The sequence below is a fragment of the Halichoerus grypus genome, chromosome 2 (assembly GCF_964656455.1).
Source record: "Halichoerus grypus chromosome 2, mHalGry1.hap1.1, whole genome shotgun sequence".
NCBI classification, from domain to species: Eukaryota; Metazoa; Chordata; class Mammalia; order Carnivora; family Phocidae; genus Halichoerus; species Halichoerus grypus.
Window position 1 is genome coordinate 28,053,852 of NC_135713.1, and position 22,249 is coordinate 28,076,100.

The following is a 22,249-nucleotide window of genomic DNA, read 5'->3' on the forward strand; positions in this document are numbered from 1 at the left end:
GGGTGGTTGAGAAAGAAAACAAGAGGCTAGAACTGTTCCATCTAGTCCCGTAATGAGGTTTGAGCCATGAGGAGAGGAGAGTGTTCCCTCCATTTCCAGAAGGGGGCATCACTCACTAAGACTTGGGCTCGGATCCCCTGGCAACTTTCTAGGGCACACCAGGGCAGGGGATTTGTGTCAGGAGGGGAGAAGGCAGTTTCAGGTGAGCAGAGGTAGCTGCTTAGAGAAGCAGAGGTTCTACGCGTGAAATGGTAAGGAATCTGTGGCTTTGTGTTTTCTTTGCAGCTTTGAGACCGTGCTTCCTAGAGCTCGTTCCTGTGTCCTGGTTTCATGCTTTCCTTATTTCTCCTCTGGTGTGCAGATTGGATGAGCTGAACCTGTCCTGGTGTTACGACTTCACCGAAAAGCACGTGCAGGTGGCTGTCGCGCATGTGTCCGAGACCATCACCCAGCTCAATCTCAGCGGCTATCGAAAGAATCTGCAGAGATCCGGTAAGCCCCTCCGGGCGCTGGACCCTTCCCGGCAACCATGGCATTAGTAGGTTTGATTTCTTGAAGAGCTCCTAAGAACTCTTGAAGAGCATCATTTGTCGCATGTAATCCAGCGCACCTGTTCTTAGTCCCATTTTTCAGGGGAGGTCGCAGCTGATCGGAAAGGGTAGGTAAGGCAAACAGCTGATGGGGTAGCGTCAAGATCGGGATCCAGAATCTCCAAGTGGAAACCTTTATACTTGAAACCAGTTTATTTCTAAGCAGAACTTCTTTTAATCCGCTAAACTAGTAGGTAAGACCTGCAACAGAAAATAGATGAATGCCGTGTTGGTCAGTATTAAGCAGTGGTTCTCAACGAGGGGCAGTTTGCCCACCAGGGGACATTTGGGGAGGTCTGGAGACATTTCTGATTGCCGTAGCCGCAGGGGTGTTCCTGGCAGCTAGTGGGCAGAAGCCGGGAGTGCTGGTGAGCAGAGTGCCCAGGACAGCCGCATAACACAAAAAGATAATCTGATCCAAAATGTCAGTAGTGCCCAGGTTGAAACCCTGTTACAAACTCTCTTTATAGGTTTCTATTTAGAGCTCTTTTTAATTCAACGTAAGAGGACGATGAGGTTGTCTAGTTGAACACGGGCATTTGAAGTGAGGCGTAATGTGTGAACGTTAACAGTCTTTATGAGCCTCGACGTTCATTCATGCTTTGATTTAGTTGTCTAATATTGGCGGAATCCTGATCGGCAGAGAGAAGTGTTTGCAAATGGCAGGGATTCTTTTTGATGGCTTCCCCTCTCGATCCCAGGCCGTGGGCTACACAGAGCCTCGCTGAGCTAGCACACCTCAGCCGTATCTTCACGACTTGATGTTGGCTCATGAAAGTGCTTTGTTTCTATAGTTTTTATGATACTTTAAAAGATTTGAATCAAACATTTGCAGAGTGTGTCTAATTAGAATTTAAGTAGTAGTTGAAAACTGCTTCTCCCTGCCTTACAAGTAAGGTGTATCAGGCTCTTGAGAAGAGGAGCGGGGTTCTTGGGGGCGTCCAGGCGGCTGGGGCCTTGGGCTGTGCTCGAGTCCGGATGCCTGCATCTTCAGGCGAGAATTTTTTTTTTCAACAGCCGTGACAGCAGCAGTGTGTCTCTCTTCCCGCTCTCCTATACACACAATATTTGTGTTCTGCATTTTTTTCCCCTTTAAACATTGTTTGAAATCTGATGACAGTATTATATAGTCATTCTCAAAAATACATAAAATATGGAAAAATACCAAGAAAAACAAAACATCAGTAATCTCACTAACCTCTTGCTGGTCTTTTTCCTGCATAAAAGTGTTTTTTAAAGTGGGACATAGTGCATGAAATATTTTGTAGTATGCTTCCCCCCCTCCCCGCCCCGATAATCCCATTTTTAGTAGTTACACCACATCATTTTCAGTGGCTATGTGGTATTCCATGAAATAGATATGGAATAATTTGTATCGATTCAATAATAATTTTTTTCACTTGATCTCCTTGTAATGGACTTTTAGAGTCTTTCCAGTTTTTTTCCTTTTGTAAACAACCTTGTCACGGACAGAGACAAATCTTGGAGTGCATTTCTCAGGGTGGATTCTTAAAAGTGGAATTGCCAAGTCAAGGATTAGGCTCTGTTCTTAAGCTTTGGGTCGTTCTTGCCAAATTGCCTTCCAAGGATTTTCAGCTCCCACCAGCGAGCAGAGCAGCCTCTTCACATTGAATCCCACCACTGGTTCTTCCCTGTTCATCCCCAAGCCGAGAAAAGGCAGTGCCTCATTGACATTTCCTTCCCATATCTGAATTTCCCATTTCTTTATTGAGAGTTTTTCTGAATGAAACAGGGCTCTCTCTAGGTGCAAGGTTGAGAAACTCTGCTGTAGGCAGGCTGCTGTTAATCTGTCCAAGTTTGGCTTAAAACTCTTCTCTTTGTTCCTCCAGAAAAGAATAGAGAGCCTGTTTACCAAGCTCTAGCAAGAGTAACAGGTAATCAAATCCTGCTTGCTGGACACATTCAGGGCAAGGGCTAAGATCTGGAGTTTAAGTTGGAGTGTGTGTATTCTTAGTTACACAGTGGGAATCGGAGATTTTTTTTAATGTCTTTAACAGTGGCACCCACTTCTTCACTATTTAGAAGACAATACGAATGTCCTTTTAGCTCTTAGACTGGTGCCAGTCCACCCGGTTCAAGTTCCTGTTCTGCCGTTTACTCGGTAGTTTTGAGCAAGTTGCTATACTTCCCTGTTCCTCAGTTTCCCATCAGTAAAACGGAGATAGGAGTGGAAGACATCTCTTAGAGTGGTAGTAAGGAGGAAGTGGGTGAATCCCATGGAGCGCGTTAACCCTAGGGAGTGTGCAGGGATCGTCCCTGTTATTTTTGCCAGCCCCATGGGGCAGTCGGGAAGCACAGTCGGGGTCCTGGAGGACCAGCTCTTGGTCTTGGATTCGACATTGCCTCCCTCCTTAAAATGACAGGTTAGATTTGGGGGTTTGTAAGATGCCTTGTATCTCAGGTAGATCTCCAGCTTGTGGCAAAATGAAGGGGACAGTGTGTAGAGGGACTCTTAGCAGTGACTACTGTTTACTAACCCTTTCCACTGAGGGATGCCAGGGCTCAAATGAGGGCTGGAGACTGACCAGTTCTACCCCCCAAGGTTTTGTTCTTTCCTAGGTGGCATCAGAATGAGATTGGATCTGATTGGGGATTTGGGAGATGGCTGGTGGGCTGGCTAGGTGATGGGTCACTCAGAATTGTACTGTGCACTTCTTCATTTTTTAGTCACTCATTAAACCAATGTTTATTGAGCACCTACGATGCACAAAGCCCTGTTCCCGACTTGGGAGCTGTGGCCTTGAACAAAACCAGTGAAGTCACCGCTGTGCAGCTTACACACAGGGTAACACACAGCGGGCAGGGATCCAGGCAACCCACAAATAACTAAATGTGATGAAAGGAGGTGAAATGCAGGGAGGAAAAATGGAGCAGAGAGACCAGGCAGAGTATTGGCCAGAGGGGGACTGTTTTCAGATGGAATGGCCAAAGAGAGGGCCTCTCCCCGGAAGTGACACCTGAGCAGAGGCCTGACTGAGTGAAGGTGTGAGCTGTGTAGATAAGTGAGGAAAGAACGTTCTGGAACTGGGACCAGCAAGTGCAAAGGCCTTGACATGGGAGCCAGTGAGAGAGGGAACAAGGAGCACAGTAATAGGAGGTAAGATAGCCCAGGATTCTCTAAGCCAAGGCAGAAGCTTTCGTCGGATTTTCTCTGAGTGAGATGAGAAGCCACGGTAGCATTTTGAGCAGGAAATGATAGGATCTGACTCCCCTTTAAAAGTCGTCTTCGAGTGCTGTGTTGAGAAAAGGCTGTAAGAGACTCGGGGGGTGACACGGGACATGGTAAGAAATGATCGGACATTACAAGCCAACAGACTGGATGTGGGATGTGAGAGAACAGCTGAGTGTGCCTCCCAGGGTTTCGGCCTGAGCAGCTGGATCGGTGACATTAGCACTTTCTCAGAGACAGGGAAGGACCAGATTTAGAGGAGAAATGAAATACTTGTTTTTAGGCATGAATTTGAGATGCGTGTCCCACATCGCAGTGGATGTGTTGAGGAGCCAGTTTAAAATGCAAGTCTAGGATCCAGGGGAGGGAATGGGGCTGAAGACAGAACTGTGGGAAGAAAAAACCCCAACCGTGAATGAAGCTTGTTTATTTTTAAAAATAAATAACATTTATTGACTGATTTTCTTTTTTTAAGAGAGAGCGGGGGCGGGGGGGCGTCCTTGACCTCACGACCCTGAGGTCATGACCTGAGCCAAAATCAAGAGTCGGACACTTAACCAACTGAGCCACCCAGGCGCCCCTATTGATTCATTTTCTGAATACAAAGTAGCATATGTGACTCTCTTCAAATTCTGAAAAGTTACCTTGTAATCCTACCACCCTTGGATGTATTTCCGTCCAGCCTTCTCCTCCTACCCCCAACCCCATGAACCTTTTTTCTCTCTGTGAGTTTGTATATAAATATGAGTTTTTGAGTGTATTTTTACTAAATTGAGATTATAGTGCGTTGTACATATTTTGTTTTCACTATACAGTATATCTTGAGTACTTTTTCATGTCATCAAATGTTATTTAAAAGCTTTAGAGTAACTGCCATTGGTATTGTGTTCCACAGAATGGATGGAGGTTAACGAATTGAAATAATTGGGGAAGGGGCTATTATAACTATTGCTAAAATGAGTATCTTCATGCACACCTCATTGTTTTTCTAAAAGTGGAATTACTGAGTCAAAGAGTCAAGTGTAAAATGCTCAGAACACATCAAAAAATCAGTTCACCCCCCCAAAAAATCAGTTTGCTCCCCTGAAAGGCTACATAAAATTAAATATGCATTTGTAGTATATGTGGGACATGCTTTATTATATTTCATCAATTCTGGATATTATGATAGAATTTTTTTTCATTTGGTAGCTGAAAAGCAATATTTTAATTTTATTTTGCCTTTCTTGCTCCATATTTCTGTTTGGCCAAGTATCGCTTCAGATTCTTTGCCCATTTTCTATGTTTATCTTTCTTTACTCTTCATATAAGACCATTAACTCTCTGTTTAACGTATGTTGGAAACATTCCCAGTTTTCTGATACTTCTTTAATTTTATGTTTTGTTTTTGCTTTAGCATGGTAGACTTAAAATTTTTATGTAGTAAATTATCAGTGTTTCTTTTGTGTTTTCCTTTGTGTTTAGAAAATCCTTACTTATCCCAAGATCCAATGAATAATTACCCTATATTTTTTGCATTTTAGGACTTTATAATATACGTGGAATTTATTTGGAGACATTATTTGAGTTGGAGAAACAAGTTTCTTTCTGCTTGTAGTAGCAATGTCATTTTTTAAAATAATCCATGATTTTCCCCATTGATTTTAAGTGCTACCTTTATAATACAATATTTGTTTATAGATGATGGTGTTTGGTTTTGCATTTTGCTAGTGTGAGTAGGATTTTTTTTTTTTTCTTTTTTCCCCAGCTAGGTATTGCAGATACACAGATAAACTATGGATTGTTATTAACTTATCATATTACATAGTTCTCTTATTGTTCCCAGTTGATTCTCTTGGATTTTCTGGGTTCAAAATTTTATATGCCAAGATGGTGATTTTGTATTTTATTTCTAATAGGGTGACTCTAATTGCATTCATTGTTCCAAGCTTCTAGCACAAAGTTAAATGATGGCATTGATAGCAGATATCCTTGTCTTGTTCTTCATTTAATAGTGACCATCATTTTTTTCCCTAGATGTCTCTACTTTAGTTGGAAGATGCCCCAATCTTGTCCACCTAGACTTAAGGTATTTTTTTTTTCATTTATTTATTTTAAAACAAAAATTGAAAAATCATGACTGCTCATTGAAGGAGGAAAGCATCTTAACATGTTGAATTGAAGGAACCAAGCGGTTGGTTATTTCTGTTTTCTCCATCTGAACTGATGCATAGGTTTTGAATCTTCTCTTCTGCTCTGTTCCAGCGATAGTGTCATGCTGAAGAACGACTGCTTTCCAGAATTTTACCAGCTCAACTACCTCCAACATCTCTCACTCAGTCGGTGCTATGATATAATACCTGAAACTTTACTGTAAGTATTTCATTTTCTAAAAGTAGGAGAAGACAGGGAACAAAAGAGATGTCAGTTGGTGTTAATATCTGTTATTATTAATAGCAGATGCTTAAAACTGGAACATCTGGAGAGAAGGTGGGTGGGGGACTGGGGTCACTGGGTGACGGGCATTAAGGGGGGCACGTGCTGTGATGAGCGCTGGGCGTTGTATGCAACTGATGAATCACTGAACTCCACGTTGAAACTAATGATGTACTATATGTTGGCTAATTGAATTTAAATTAAAAAATAAATAAAACTTGAACATCAATATTGGTGTACCACAAATAGGTTAGGGAAGTCCAGCAAAACAGAAAAACCAAGGTAAAAATTCTTTGCTTAAAAATATCTTGGAAAGTTGACTGGGATAGTTTACTAAACATTTATTATTTAGCTAGAAGCAGGTTTAAATATTAGAATACCATACTCTAGTATTTGGAAGACTTGCAAAAGGAGAAGACCACTTTTACCTCCAGGGAGCTCAGAGTATAACTGGGGAGGCAGACCCAATGGGGGCTTCCCCCCCCGCCCCACATTTTTCAAATCAACTCCAGTTGATTCTGAAGGGCTCCCTCTGGGCTGAGAGGAAAGTTCTGTAATCTTCTAGAGATGTCTATCCTGGACGGTGGTCAAAGAATGGGAAGAATGGCATCATGTAAACGGTAAATGTCATGAGTCCAGTGCTGTCTTGGAATGGGGGAGACTGAAGTCCAAAAGAGTGAAGTGACTTAATCTGAAGCTATAAAGTAAGTTAATGGCTGAGCTAGGTCTGCATCCTAGGTTTTCTGGACAGATGAAAATAGTCTGTAGCTAATCCAGTAGCTCTTATGAGGGTTAATTTTGTACCTGCTCAGCAACTTTCACCAAATCAGGGGAGTGCAAAAAGGAGTCTGGTCTTTCTTTTAGAAGGTGCTATTCCCAAGTCATCCTAGGAATAACGTTGTCTATTTATTTTCCTTTCTTTTATCCCCAACGGGCTAGAAAATCCTTCCTCGTGTAGGATGTAAATGTATAGCAGTTTTATTGAAAACCACAAGAAGTCAGTATCTTGAATTTGGCCAGGTGCCCTTCTTATTCCAGCCAGTATGCCCTGACTGAGGCTGCTGTCTTCTTGTAGCCCACTCCCCAAATGAAGGGGATTTAGCTTCTGGTTCCTACCAAAGAAGGGTGGTGAATTTGAACAAAGAATTTATGTAGTCCTCGAATGATTGGTTTGGATCTTCTAAGTTAGTTTCAAGAACTAATAAATCAGATACTTAAGCTATACAGGGTTAACTAGTAGAATTAGAGATAGAGAACCCAGTAATAACATTTTTAATGAATCACTTTAATTAATCTTGGGGCTCAGGGGCTCAGCCAGTCTCTCGTTTGAAAAAGCACTGCCTAAAAGGGACGCCAGTTTTTGCTTCCATGGCTCTTAGACAGTAGGGTGTGAACGCATATACATGGAACCCTTATTAAAATCTCGTGCCCTCTAGTATCCAGAACTCCTGGGAGCCTCTAGCGTCCACCAAGAAAGGCGTCTCTGTCATCCGTCTTTCCTGTCCTTGCCATCTGGGCTTCATTGCCTGTGCAGCCCCTGGGGACTACAGTGATCAGCCATTTTCAGTCTTTTTTGGTTGCTTTTCTCAAGAGAATCTGTCCCCATGTCTCACTTCTTTCTCTCCAGATAAAGAAGCTAAGTGGGTAATCCCCAAATGTTTTTTCTTGAGCAGAGGCTTAGGGAAGGCTGTGAGCTCTCACAGGTTTAATATCTTTATGCAGTGGGATAATAACACCTGTGGAGTCCTACCTGCAGGCAGTGTGAGTTGGTGGTGGCCCTCAAGTCACCTGCGTTTGAACCCCTACTGCCTTGTTGAGACTTGTCTAAACCTTATCTTGAAATAAGAGAAACGGGCATCAGGAGTTTAGTTACAAATCAAACCACCAAAAAAGAATGCAAACAGAGGGAAAAAAGATGCTCTCCTTGTACTTTAATGTAAAAGAGTATGTTTCTTCAGGCATTATGTAAGTAGTACACTAGTTACCCTCATGAATCCATGAAGATGAGTTTGCCTACACCCTATCCTTAGAAGTTTCGTAAGATAAAATGTTATTTTCTCTAATTCCATTCTGGCAGCTGATGTACTCGAAATTCATAGTAAGAATTCTAAGATCCTCAGTAGTAATTTTGAGAAAGCCATTTATGCTAAAGAATTTTTATTTCTCAGAAGTGGGAAAATAAAATTTGAGCGACTTTCTTCTGTAATACTAGTGCTTTAGAATACTTGGGAAACTCCAGGTTTTTCTTCTACAGAATATGTCCGCATTGTATCTGTTTCCTTCAGCCTGAATTGATCTTATTCCCTATGTCCAAACTTTCTTCTGATTATTCCATATCTCTCGTTCAAGTAAGAAAGCCACACTGGAGATAATAAACTGATCTGAGATTAGGAGAGACTAAATAAAAAGTCTGTGGTAGGAGAATTTGTAGTTAAGCATTTATAAGATTTTATAAGGAAAACAGGATTGTGTAGTTGAGGTAAGGTGTGAACCTGTGAAAGGGTCTATAAATATCTTTTGTTTACTCAGATGAAACAAAGATACACAAGACATTATTAGTGTCCTTTTATACTGCTTAAATTGGAAATAGTGGCTCTTCAACTATTCATTGCTATTTACTGTCCTTTGGTTGCTCTTCAGTCTAAAGAGATGCTTATAAATTTGTTCTGTTGTGTTGTAGATGACACATGTACTAAGGGGCTTTCAGTGTTTTTTTGTTTTGTCTCCTTAAACTTTTAAAGGACTTTCTGGCTTTTTGATTCAGATCGCCCACCATCCCATGGCATGCAGCTCGCTCCTTTCTCACCTGGGACACCTCAGTGTCTTCTGAGAGTGTTGCTGTCATTTCCTTATGCCCACCAAGGCTCCTTCCCAACGCTGTTGTGAGAACATTTCTTCTGCTCTATCTGCTACATGTCCTTTCCTCACTCCCACCTGCAGTGTCTGCTTTATTACTGTCTGGTACTCTCCACCGTAGAATGACTTACAGTTTGGCTGACTCAGATATCCCAGCACCCAGATTGTCATTACAAAGCTCTCAAATACTCAGATTTCACATAAGAGGGATTTAAGGTTGGGGCAGAATTGCTGTCATCTTAAGTGATGTTGAATATAAACATCTATGTGCTGCGACCTTTCTTTGCACTCCTGTTTCTGTATTCCAGAGGTTAGTTTACTTTAAGAAGAATAGTACTTTGTTTTTCCTGTTTTTCTTTTTTTGTCTGTTGTAACCTCCAGATCTTATTGTCCTTTTATGAACACCAAGCATATTTATTTTACTTAGATAGCACTTTTATTTTTTAAATTACCCTTCATCTTTATTCAGCTAACGTGTATTAAACATTTGTGGTGTTTAATACACTTGTTGAATGTGGAATAAATACATTTAGGGGGTAGTGGGGTGACTGGGAGAGTGGGTTGAACGTGGAAAGTCCTAAGGCCACAGAACAGTTTGAGTTCCGTAAACACGAGGGCAGCATCAAAGGCTTGGGGGGGAGGGGGGGGAGGGGTGACATCAGCTGAGCTAGGCTTTAGGAAGATGCCTTGGACATTGGTATATAGAATAGGCTGGAAGGAAGAAAGATTGGAGGCCAGATAACAGTTACTATGAGGAAAGTTTGGGGGTTTTTTTTAGTAATTATTGGCAATATGAAAATATAAAGGATGCTTCTAACACTAGGTCATTGATGTGTTCATTGATCTGCAGTGGGATTTTGTTGATATTCCAAACTAAATATTCCCTTTCCTAAGACTTTGTACTGTGTGTCCCAACCTGGAGCAAATACAGATCAGAGAGATGAATTTCTAAGCACATAGATCTGAGTAAAAGAAGAAAGAATCATTACCAAAAGTATTTACTTTGGGGAAACAGGCTCCCTTTTCTGTGGACCAGAATGTCACTGTTGACAGAGTCGTATTTCACTTAATGGGAAATAGTTGAGAAGAGGATTGGCATATACGTGACCCCCCCCCCAAAAAAGTAATATGTAGAGAAGTCAGAAGGCTTTTGCCTCTCGTATAAAAGGTGTGACCAATTACTCCTTTTCTCCATCTGCACCCAACTACATAGCCCTATCTAAAGTACCTTAGCAAAGTTGCTGTTAGGTTTTATCACAGGTAATGGACTTATTAAGAAGTTACCTTAACTTCTGCTGCTCATCTTTTGAGAGGAGGAGACTAGTTCAAATAAAGGTCAAGTCCATGCTTTGAAATTACATGTAACCTGTGATGATTCTTTACCATCACTAGCTTCTAGCTTCTCACCACACAGTAACTCCTCTCAATTTAAATCAAGAATGGAGAAGGGAAACAACTATGGTTGGATTTTAAATAAACCTCAGCGTGTTTAGGTGGTGAGAAAACATTTAACAAAATGCGCCTGCGTGGGTCCTAAGGCCATGTTGTCCAAGCTGTGGTCCGTGCTTTCTGGTTTGACTCACCTTTGCTATTTTCTCAGATCATTGATTGTAAATTCTGTTTTCAGTTTGCATTCTATAGACTAGGATACAAATGGTCAAAATTGGGTCATATAACTCTAGTGGATCAGTCACCATAGATACTGCTACTCTGAAAGGTCTCTCTCCTTTCCAGTGAACTTGGAGAAATTCCCACACTAAAAACACTACAAGTTTTTGGAATCGTGCCAGACGGTACCCTTCAACTGTTAAAAGAAGCCCTTCCTCATCTACAGATTAATAGCTCCCATTTCACCAGCATCGCCAGGCCAACCACGGGCAACAAAAAGAACCAGGAGATATGGGGCATCAGATGCCGGCTGACGCTGCAGAAGCCCAGTTGTCTATGAAGTATTTATTGCGGGATGGTGTCCCCTCTTTTCTTTGGAACAGGGAAAATAGGCAGGAAGCCCGCCTGCTGGAGCACTCGGCTATTTTTATTCTTGGTTTTCCCTTTGCCTTCCTTCTGCAAGTATATTAGATGACCATTTGAGAGCGAAAACTATGAAGTTTTGCTTTTTCTAAATAACCAGAAAAGCTCTGGTCACTGCTTCTAGTGCACTTAAGAGCCTAAGTTTAAGGCCTTTTGGAATTTTAGGAGAGCCTATTAATTTCAGGATACCTTAAACAGCAAGATTTGAGCCACCTTTCAAGTGCCCTTCTTATTCAATCTATTTAGAATCAAGCGTAAGAATCACGACCAGCAAATCATTTTCATGATCTATATGGTAACTTTCTTCTATTTAATTTCTCAGTATTGCTTTATGAGACGTAGATTGGTAGAAGTATTTGTATTGTGAACGGAACAAAAGGAGAATCTAGGATAGTAGCATTTTGGCAATCTCTTCTGGAGAGCGAAAAATAGGCCTTTCAACTTTGCCTTTAGGTTTGAAGTTAGGTTCATGGAAACAAAAAACCTAAATGAAAAACAACTAACCAATCAGCGGTAAAGAATTGGTACAGCTTTTGAAGGCTCAAGAGGCAATTTTCTATGACGGGTTAATCTGAAGTATCGAAGTTTCCTTCATGTCCTGTGCTCCCAGAATTCCGAATTAGCTGAGGAAATAGAACTGTGGTCTTCTGACTTTATGATCAAATGATGTTAACGTGGGTTCTTTAGCTTTTAAGATGACTCGCTGTGTTTTAGAAAGGTGGTAGTAGCCAGTCTTTATTCTTGAAATGTTGGCTGGAATGCCAAACTGAAGGTGCCTGCCATTTTCCTTTATTGCCAAGGTTCTTCAGGTTATTTTTATGTTACTCTGGAATCAAGTATTTTAAATTGCCTTCTTAAAAAAAAAAAATTGTCTCCCACAATAATTGTTTGAAAGTCATTGTTGTCTAAAGTTCCTGGACCTAGAGTTCCCTGAGAACTACGTGTTCGTTCACTCAGAAATACACCCTCGAAGTAGGTGTGAGTTCCAAAGCAGTAAAAGACAACTTGAAACTACATAAAAGTTAAGACTCAGGTGTGGAGTCTTTGGATAGCAACAGTGATTTTTTTTTTTTAATGGTGTCTAGAAGAAAACGGATTAAATTCTACTTAAAAAAAAAAAACACTAATTTCTTTAAATTGATGACCTTCCCATAGGTTCAAAATGGAACAAAAAGAGCTAAAACCTGTTATTTCTATTAACATTGTTTTTAAATCAGACTTTTCAAATGTTAGAAACAACGCTATGAAGTGCCCTGATCTGCTCAGACCTAAGGAAGAACATTTTAAAGTGCCGCTATACGGGAAATGATTATGTTTCAATTTTGTGCTAGTTAAAAAGTGCTAAATATAATACATGAAATTATTGTTTACAGATTAGTGACGGGGCTGACAGTAGGATCCATTTGGACTATGATTTCCAGATGCCCTCAAACATACAGTACTTCCAAACTCAAGTCTAGCCATAAGCTATTTTGCTAACATGTCAGAGTAATCTGTATTTTTGTATGTGATTTCTACTTTTATAGACCTGTTTTAAAATAAAACACATTTTTATAAAAATGAGTACTTCCGCTAAGTTGTATTCCTTTGTTCTTTTTTTCTTAAGTACTGTGGTTAAAATTAGAAAGCACTTGGTATGGTGTGCCTTTGGTATGTATGGTGTGCCCTTGGTCCCAGCCCTCTAGTTAAAGACCTACAAAACTAGCCCTAAAATGGTCTTCTTTGTTCCATCCACTTCATATGGATTTAATTTGACACAAAAAGTCAAATTAAAATGATAGTGTGTAATGCTTTCTGAGAAGGTGCTGAGTACAGACTTACTCTTATCTTTAAAGTGCTTCTAAAATAGTAATATTTATAAAACATTTGAAATGAGGGTGATACTAATAAAAGGCAGCTGGTAGCACTTTTTAAATACAGACTGGACCAACTTACACTGTAAATTTTACTCCCGTTAGGAAGCTATTTGACTAGATCACTCTGGACCTGAGAGGTCTTGAGAATTCAATTCCCTTTGAACCATCCATTCAAATGGTAGAATAGTGATTCTTGCTGAACATCACCCTTTTTTTTTTTCTTTTTGCTGCTTTTTGTTATGCTCCTTATCACTACTACGCTTCCTTCTTTAATTATGAAAAATGTCAAATACGTGCAAAAATTAAAGACTATCATGAACCTCATCATTCACTTTTGTCATTAACTTATGACCCTATCTCATTTTATCCATCATCGCAACCCCCCACTCACACCCCCACCCACACAAATTACTTTGAAGCAGAATTTATAAGTATTTTAGTATATACATCTGAAAGAGATTCTCCTGAATTAATTCCGAAGCATAAATATCAAGATGCTGTTGGAAATTCCTTAGTTGGTCTCCAGTGCTTTCCTTACACGGCTTTGTTTGATGAGGCTCCAGACGTCCGGCGTGATCCACACCTGCATTTGATTGGCACTCTCATAAGTCTCTTAATCTTTGAGTTCTGCAACCCCCCCCCCCCGCCCCCCGGCTTTTTGCCTTACAGTTTATTTATTGAAAAAAACTAGGTTGTCCTGTGTTCTACATTCTGACTTTTGTTGATGTGATCCCTGGAGTGACATGTAACAGGTTAATCTGTCCCCTACTTCCAGATTCAGCAGCAAAAAGCCCTAGACCAAGGGTGATTTTTGCCACCCAGGAGACATTTGGTAATATCTGAAAACATTTTTGGTTGTCACAAGCAGAGAGGTGCTGTTGGCATCTAGCTGGCAGAGGCTACGGGTGCTACTAACTAACCATCTTACAATATATAGGACAGCTCCCCACCACAAAGTAGTATCTAGTTCAAAACGTCAGCAGTGCCGGGGTTATGAAACCCTGATCCCAAGGCTGATCTTACAAGTTCTGTTTTTAGCGAATCGATTCTTGCTAGGTGGTATCATGTTCTTCCGTCAGGAGGCACATAACATCTGGCTGTCATTCTTTTTATGTTTCTAACACCTGTCTGTGGCCCTTGATTCCTCCCTCTCCTACACCCACAAGTTCCGGAGATCTGAATTTCTGGATAAAATAACTTGTATCCCTTCCGTTCTGGTGCACTTGATTTCAGTCCAACGTTTACTGAAGATCTACAATGTGGAAGATACTGTGTTTGAGCGGCAGCACCTGGGACAGTGCAGAGCATCTGAGGAAGGGCACGAAGTAACCCAGAGACTAGGAAAACTAGAAAGAAACCCCTTTCCACTGGATACCCTAACCCTGCCTGGAACAAGCAAAAAGGCAGCCTCCTCTTGTTAACACTCCTCTCCCTTTCCCAAACTAGCCAAATATCCAAGGAAGTCAAAAAAAGACTCTTCATCATGAGGCCAACTCTTTGTGATACGGGTTGAAGCTCTAGACGGGCGATATTTTACTCTGACACTGCATTTAAAGCGGATAATCTACAATAACCCATTTAAAATCCTCACAGAATCATTTAAAAGATTAATACAATGATTTTCGGAGGAATCATTCCACGAAGAGAAAAGATGTTGTGAAGAGAAGATGTGAGGCAGGAGGAAATAGCTATATAATAAAGTGTAATTACCAAAGATATTTTAAATAGATTATTTTCTGGTGAAAGCCAAGAAGAACCAGCCTAGTATGACAGTGTCATTTAAGCCCTCTTCATCCATTCGAAGAAAGTAAGTGTGGGGAAATAAACAGCATTTGTAGTTGGGGGAAATGTCTATTTAGAAGAAGAGTTTGTAAAAACCTGGTTCTCAGATACTTTCCTACTTATTTCAAATATCCATCTATCATATCCCCCCCCACCACACACACACCATAAGGAAAGAATGTTAAATTTCAGTATGTTAAAACTATTGTTTATTATTGTAATTAGCAGTTTCTTCCCTAGCTCTGTCAGTTTTTACTCATTGTGCAAAGGTACAGATGAGAACTCATTGTCCCCACTCCTGAGGAACTCGCAATCAACTGGTGTCAAAAGCTTACTCAGATCTCTTCAACAGTTTTTTCAGGATCTCAAATTTTGATTTTATTTTTTTAGCTATTGATATTTGATTTTTAAAAGGAGAAATGGGGGCGCCTGGGTGGTTAAGCGTCCAACTCTTGGTTTTGGCTCAGGTCATGATCTCACGGAGGTGAGATCAAGCACTGCATCGGGCTCTGTGCTCAGTGTGGAGTCTGCTTGTGACTCCCTCTCCCTCTGCCCTTCCCCGCCGTTCTCTCTCTCTCTCTGTCTCTCATAAATAAATAAATCTTTTTTGAAAAAGAGAAATGAATGAAATTCTAACCCATGCCTTTACTATCCTATAAAATAATCAAATTAAAATATTCTTTTCTAATTTTCTCTTTAGTTCCTCCTTATTTAGTCAGTAATTTTCTTGAAAATGTATCTTAAAACCCATGACACTTAAAAAAATACTCTTCTATTTTCCTTAATGTAGAATACTTAATAATCCTTCTTGTTGACTTATGCCCTAATCCCCTGATGCTTATTTTTAATGTTAAAGAATGCACTGCATTTGAAATAAACAATTCCTCCTTGTAGCTCAGCAATTCATCAGTATATTTACTCTTATCTCTTCCCTCTCATACATAGAATTCTTTTCATTATATCATATGTCACGTTATCCCTGGATTTTTTTTGCACAATTGTCTTGGTAGACACTATCCCTAAGTATAATGATGCACGTATTACGGTACATTGGCACAATGGAGTGAATTTTTTAGTGATTTAAATCCTGAATTACCTCTTTTTGTTTTTAAGTCCTTTTTTAAATTGAAGTACAGTTGACATAAGTTTCAGATGTATAGCAGGCTGATTCAACAATTACACATTACAAGTGATCACCATGGTAAGTGTAGTCCCCATGGGTCACCATAGAACATTATTACAGTATTATTGAATAGTCAATAATATCCCTATGCCGTACTTTTCATCTCTATGACTTAATTGATAACAAAGTTCATACCTCTTAATCCCCTTCACCTATTTCGCCCAACCCCCTATCCCTCCTCCCCTGTAGCAGTCTACCAGTTTGTTCTCTGTATTTGTGAGTCTCTGTTTTGTTTGGTCGTTTTCTTTTTTAGATTACACATTTAAGTGAAATCATATGGTACTTGTCATTCTCTGTCTGACTTCTTTTACTTGGCATAATACCCTTTAGGTCTGTCCATGTCACAAACGGCAAGATTTCATTTTTATAGGTAAATAATATTTCACTGTATACCACATCTTTGCCCATTCATCTATTGATGGACACTTAGGTTGCTTCCATATTTTGGCTATTGTAAATAATGCCGCAGTGAACATAAGGTTGCATATATATTTTTGAATTAGTGTTTTTGTTTTCTTCAATAAATATTCAGAAGTGGAACTGCTGCATCATATGGCAGTTTTATTTTTAATGAGCCTTCACATTCTTTTCCATAGTGGCTGCATCAATTTACATTCCCACCAACAGTGTACAAGGGTTCCCTTTTCTCCACATCCTTGCCAACACTTGTCTTTTTGAAAATAGCCACTCTGACAGGTGTGAGGTGATATATCATTGTGATTTTAATTTGCAGTTCCCTGATGATGAGTGATGTTGAGCATCTTTTCATGCGTCTTTTGACCATCTGTATGTCGTCTTTGGAAAAATGTCAGTTTGGGTCCTCTGCCCATTTTAATCAGATTATTTTTGGTATTGAGTTGTGTGAGTTCTTTATATATTTTGGATATTAGCCCCTTATCGGATATGTCATTTACAAATTATCTCCTCCCATTTACTATTTTCTTTTTTTTGACAGTTTCCTTTGTTGTACAAAAGCTTTTCATTGTGATGTAGTTCCATTTGTTTATTTTTGCTTTTGTTGCAGTTGCCTGAGGAAACACATCCAAACCAATACTGCTAAAACCGATGACAAAAGAGTTTACTGCCTATGTTTTCTTTTAGGAGTTTTATGGTTTCAGATCTTTCTTACATTTTAGTCTTTAATCCGTTTTCAAGTTTATTTTCGTCTCAGGTGCAAGAAAGTGCTGTAGTTTTATTCTTCTGCATGTGGCTGTCCAGCTTTTCCTGCACCACTTATTGAAGAGGCTGTCTTTTCCCCATTGCATATTCCTGCCTTTGTCATAGATTATAGTTGACCCTTGAACAAAATGGCTTTGAACTTTATGGGACCTCTTATATGCATATTTTTTTTAATAAATATATTGGAGGGGCGCCTGGGTGGCTCAGTTGGTTAAGCGACTGCCTTCGGCTCAGGTCATGATCCTGGAGTCCCGGGATCAAGTCCCGCATCAGGCTCCCTGCTCAGCAGGGAGTCTGCTTCTCCCTCTCACCCTCCTCCCTCTCATGCTCTCTGTCTCTCATTCTCTCACAAATAAATAAAAAAAATCTTAAAAAAAAAAAAAATAAATATATTGGAAAATTTTTTGGAGACGTGACAATTTGAAAAAATTCTCAGACGAACCATGTAGCCTAGAAATATTGAACAAAATTTTAAAAAGGTAAGTATGTCATGAGTGCATAAAAATATGTAGACACCAGTCTATTTCATCAGTTACTACCATAAAATAAACACAAACCTATTATAAAATGTTAAAATTTATCAAAGCTTACATAAGCACACACAGACTGTAGATAGCGCCATTTGCAGTTGAGAGAAATGTAAACAATGTAAAGATGCAGTATTAAACCGTAATTGTATAAAATTAACTGTAGTACATACTGTGCTATTGTGGTAAATTTATAGCCACCTTCTGCTGCTATTGCAGTGAACTCAAGGATTGTGAGTATTCACTTCAATGACCGTGTGATGCTAATAAGCTCCTCATGAGCAGTTCATCTTCAGTAAGTTGCATATTGCTTTGAAAAAGTAATTTCTCAACAGTTCTCACATATTTTTCATCGTGCTTACTACCATAATGTAAACCTTGAATAATACCTTAGGACCCATATGAAGTGCCATTAGTGATACTGAAAGTGGTCCCAGGAAGCAGAGAAAAGTCATGATGTTACAAGAAAACTTGAATTGCTTGATATGTATTGTAGCTTGGGGTCTGCGGTTGCAGTTGCCCACCATTTCAAGGTAAATGAATCCAGCCTAAGGACTATTGTAAAAAAAGAAAAGGAAATTTATGAAGCTGTTGGTGCCACTACACTAGGAGGCATGAACACCATGCACTTTTTACAAAATACTATTTTTTTTTTAATCTTGTATTGAAAATGCAGCTTTTATATGGGTTTGGGATTGCTATAAGAAAGGTATACCTATAGATGAATACGATTTGAGAAAAAGCAAGTTCATTATATGACAACTTAAAGAAAAGGAAGGTGAAGCATTTTAAGCTGGAGAATTTAATGCCAGCAAAGGATGGTTTGATAATTTTATAAAGAGGTTTGGCTTAAAAAATGCCAAGGTAACAGGAGAAGCAGCTTCTGCCAACAAAGCAGCAGCAAACAAGTTCCCAGACCCCATTAAGAAAATCATTGAGGAGAAAGAATATCTGCCTGAACAGGTTTTAATGCAGATGAAAGTGGCCTATCCTGGAGAAAAAAAAAAAAAAAAAAAAGCGACAAAAGACATTTATTAGTAAGGAAGAGAAGCATGTACCAGTATGTAAGGCAGGAAAGGACTGGCTACTTTTTTGTCCAAATGCAACTGGGTTTATGACCAGCACTGCCCATTGCAAACCCCCAAGCCTTGAAGGGAAAAGATAAACACCAACTGCCAGTCTTTTTCATTGAGAAGGCCCAGACAATAAGAACTCTTTCTAAATTGGTTCCATCAGTGCATTGTCCCTGAAGTCAGGAAGTACCTTGCTATTGGGGGACTGCTGTTTAACATTCTTTTGATATTGAACAAGGCCCTTGGCCATCCAAAACCTTGTGAGTTTATCACAGTGGTCTACTTGCCACCCACCCATCCCCCACCCCCCCACCCCGCCCAACACAGTATCTCTAATTCAACCTCTTGATCAGGAGGTCATAATGACTTTCCAGGCTTATTACACACAGTACTCTATGGAAAGAATTGTCAGTGCCATGCAAGAGAACCCTGACAGAACATTATGAAAGTCTGGTAGAATTTTACCATTCAAGATGGCATGGTTATAGAAAAAGCCATGAAAGCTATCAAGCCCTAAACAAATTCTGGCTGGAGAGAATCATGTCCAGATGTTGTTCATGACTTCACAGGATTTACGACAGAGCCAATCAAGGATATCAAGAAAGAGATTGTGGATATGGCAAAAAAAAAAAAAACGTGGGGGATGAAGACTTTCAAGATAAGGTTTTTGGAGAAATTCAAGAGCTAATAGACACCACACCAGAGGAATTAACTAAAGATAACTTGATGGAGGTGAGTGCTTCTGAACCAATGCCAGGTGATGAAGAAGAGGACATAGAAGCAGTGCCAGAAAACAAACTGACATTAGACAGTCAGGCAAAAGGATTCTGATTCTTTAAGACTGCTTTTGATTTCTTTTACTACCTGGACCCTTCTATGATATGGGCACTGAAACTAAAGCAAATGGTGGGAGAAAGCTGGTACTGTATAGAAACATTTTTAGAACACTGAAAAAGCAAAAAGGACAGAAATTATGATGTATTTCCGTGAAGTTACCCTGAGTGTGCCTGCCTCCCCTCCACCTCCTCCACCTCCTCCACCTCTGCTTCTGCCATCCCTGTGTCTCTGTGCAAGAACGGCCCCTCCTCTTCCTCCTCCTCAGCCTACTCAACATGAAGACAATGAGGATGAAGACCTTTATGATGATCCATTTAATGAAAAATAAATAATCCTGCTGTACAGTTAATAAACTTAGCTGTTGTACATATGTATGTCTTCATGTGAAAATCTAACTGTATGGCGAGAACCATCTGATAACGTTTTTGTGTCATCATCATCATCACCTAAGTATTCATAGGGCAGAACGTCATGTGCAAAACATGTATGGAAGTAGATAGCCTATCCTTACATAGGCATAAGGTGAGTGATATTTAATATAAAACTAATAACATTCTTACTATTCTATAACTGCTTTGGAAGAATTACAGTATGCCTCTTTCTTGTAGTTGGAGAAACTGTATCAGCCTATTATCAAGGTACATGGTTTTTCAAAAAAAACGTAACAGTGTTTCCAATACTGTGTTATCAATGACTGTAATACTCTATGCCATAAGTATTTTTTTTAAGGTTTTATTTATTTATTCATGAGAGTCAGAGAGAGACAGGCAGAGGCAGAGGGAGAAGCAGGCTCCCCGCCGAGCAGAGAGCCCAACGTGGGGCCCGATCCCCAGGACCCTGGGATATGACCTGAGCCGAAGGCAGACGCTTAACCAGCTGAGCCACCCAGGTGCCCCATATGCCGTATTTTATAATGATTCATTCACTGGTGCACAGGCTAGGGCACTGTGAAACCATCATATTATTTACACTAGGCTACTATAAAGCAATGATATTACTGCTGCTTTGTAATCGATGCATGAATCGTTATACCTGTAAATAAATATGAATTTGTTTTTCACACTGTCTTTTCATTTTTGATGTTTAGTGTTAATATGTGTAACATTAATAGTGTTTTGTATAAGACAATATTGATATTAGTAATGACACATGATTACTCATATAAACAGATGACGTAAATTTGTGGGATTGATAAATACAGTAAGTATAGTACTATAAATGTATTTTCCTTATGATTTTCTTAATATTTTCTTTTCTGTAGCTTACTTTATTGTGAGAATACAATATATAATACATACACAAAATATGTTAACCAACCGTTTATGTTATCACTGAGGCTTTCGGTCAACAGTAGGCTATTAGTAGTTAAGTTTTGGAGGAGTCAGAATCCTTTGGAGGATTAACTGTGCTGGTTGGGGCACCAGTGCCCCTAACCCCCACATTGTTCAAGGGTCAACTGTAACTGACCTTCCAAGTATGGGTTTATTTCTGGGCTCTTACCCACTGATCTGTGTGTCTATCTGTGCCGGTACCATATAGCTTTGATTACGGTAGCTTTGTAGTATAGCTTGAAATCAGAGTGATCCCTCCAGCTTTGTTCTTCTCTCAGCTTGTGTTCAGATCTTCCGTGGTTCCATACAAATTTTAGGATTATTTATCCTAGTTCCATGAAAAATGTCACTGGTATAGGGATTGCACTGAATCTGTAGGCTGCTTTGGGAAGTATGTACTTTTTAACAATATTAAGTCTTCTAATCCAGGAGCACAGAATATCTTTCAGTTTGTGTCATCTTTAATTTCTTTCATCGGTGTCTTATAGTCTTCATAGTTTTTCTTTCATCTCCTTGGTTATATATATTTCTAGGTGTTTTATTCTTTTTGATAGAATTTTAAGTGGGATTGTTTTCTTAATTTCTCTTTTGCATAGTTTATTAGTGTATAGAAAACACAACAGATTTCTGTATATTGTGTATTATGCAACTTTCCCAAATTCACTTATTCTAATAGTTTTTTGGTGGAGTCTTTAGGGTTTTCTATATATAGTATCATGTAAAAGGCAAATAGTGACTGTTTTACTTCTTCCTTTTCAGTATGGGTGCTTTTATTTTTTTTCTCATTTGATTCTATGACTAGGATTTCCAATACTACACTGAGTAAAAGTGGTGAGAGTGGGCATCCTTGTCTTGTTCCTGATCGTAAAAGAAAAGCTTTCAGTTTTTCACTGTTGATTATGATGTTAGTTGTGGGTTTGTCATATATGGCCTTTATTATGTTGAGGTTTCTTTCCTCTATACAAACTCTGTTGAGAGGTTTTATCATAAATGGATATTGAATTTTGTCATCTATTAAAGTGATCATGTGATTTTTATCTTTTTTTTAAAGATTTTATTTATTTGACAGAAAGAGAGAGAACACACAAGCAGGGGAAGTGGGAGGGAGAGGGAGAAGCAGGCTCCCTGCTGAGCAAGGAGCCTGATGTGGGACTCAATCCCAAGACCCTGAGATCATGACCTGAGCCGAAGGCAGACATTTAACCAACTGAGCCACCCAGGTGCACCTATTTTTATCTTTGTTAATGCGGTGTATCATGTTGATTGATTTGTGGATATTGAAGCACCCTTGCATTTCTGGAATAAACCCATCATACTATATGATCTTTTTAAAATATTGTTTGCTAATATTTTGTTGAGGGTTTTTGCATCTATGTTTGTCAGGGATATCAGCCTGTAA

At 39.5% G+C, this 22,249-nt stretch overlaps 1 protein-coding gene across 5 annotated transcripts in view; it reads left to right on the forward strand.

Moving 5' to 3' along the window:
* The window catches only part of SKP2 (S-phase kinase associated protein 2), a 30,981-nt gene extending 18,333 nt beyond the window's left edge, over positions 1-12,648 (forward strand). For 3 of the 5 annotated variants that reach the window (XM_036107410.2, XM_078066635.1, XM_078066637.1), the window contains 4 exons: positions 362-492; positions 5,797-5,848; positions 6,025-6,132; positions 10,786-12,648. In XM_036107410.2, coding sequence (XP_035963303.1) covers positions 362-492; positions 5,797-5,848; positions 6,025-6,132; positions 10,786-10,999 — 505 coding nt within the window. In that variant the 3' untranslated portion in view covers positions 11,000-12,648. Of the gene's footprint in view, positions 1-361; positions 493-5,796; positions 5,849-6,024; positions 6,133-8,936; positions 9,661-10,785 lie in introns of those variants that run through there. The other 2 variants (XM_078066636.1, XM_036107411.2) reach the window with 2 other exon arrangements.
* The last annotated feature ends 9,601 nt before the right edge of the window (positions 12,649-22,249 follow it).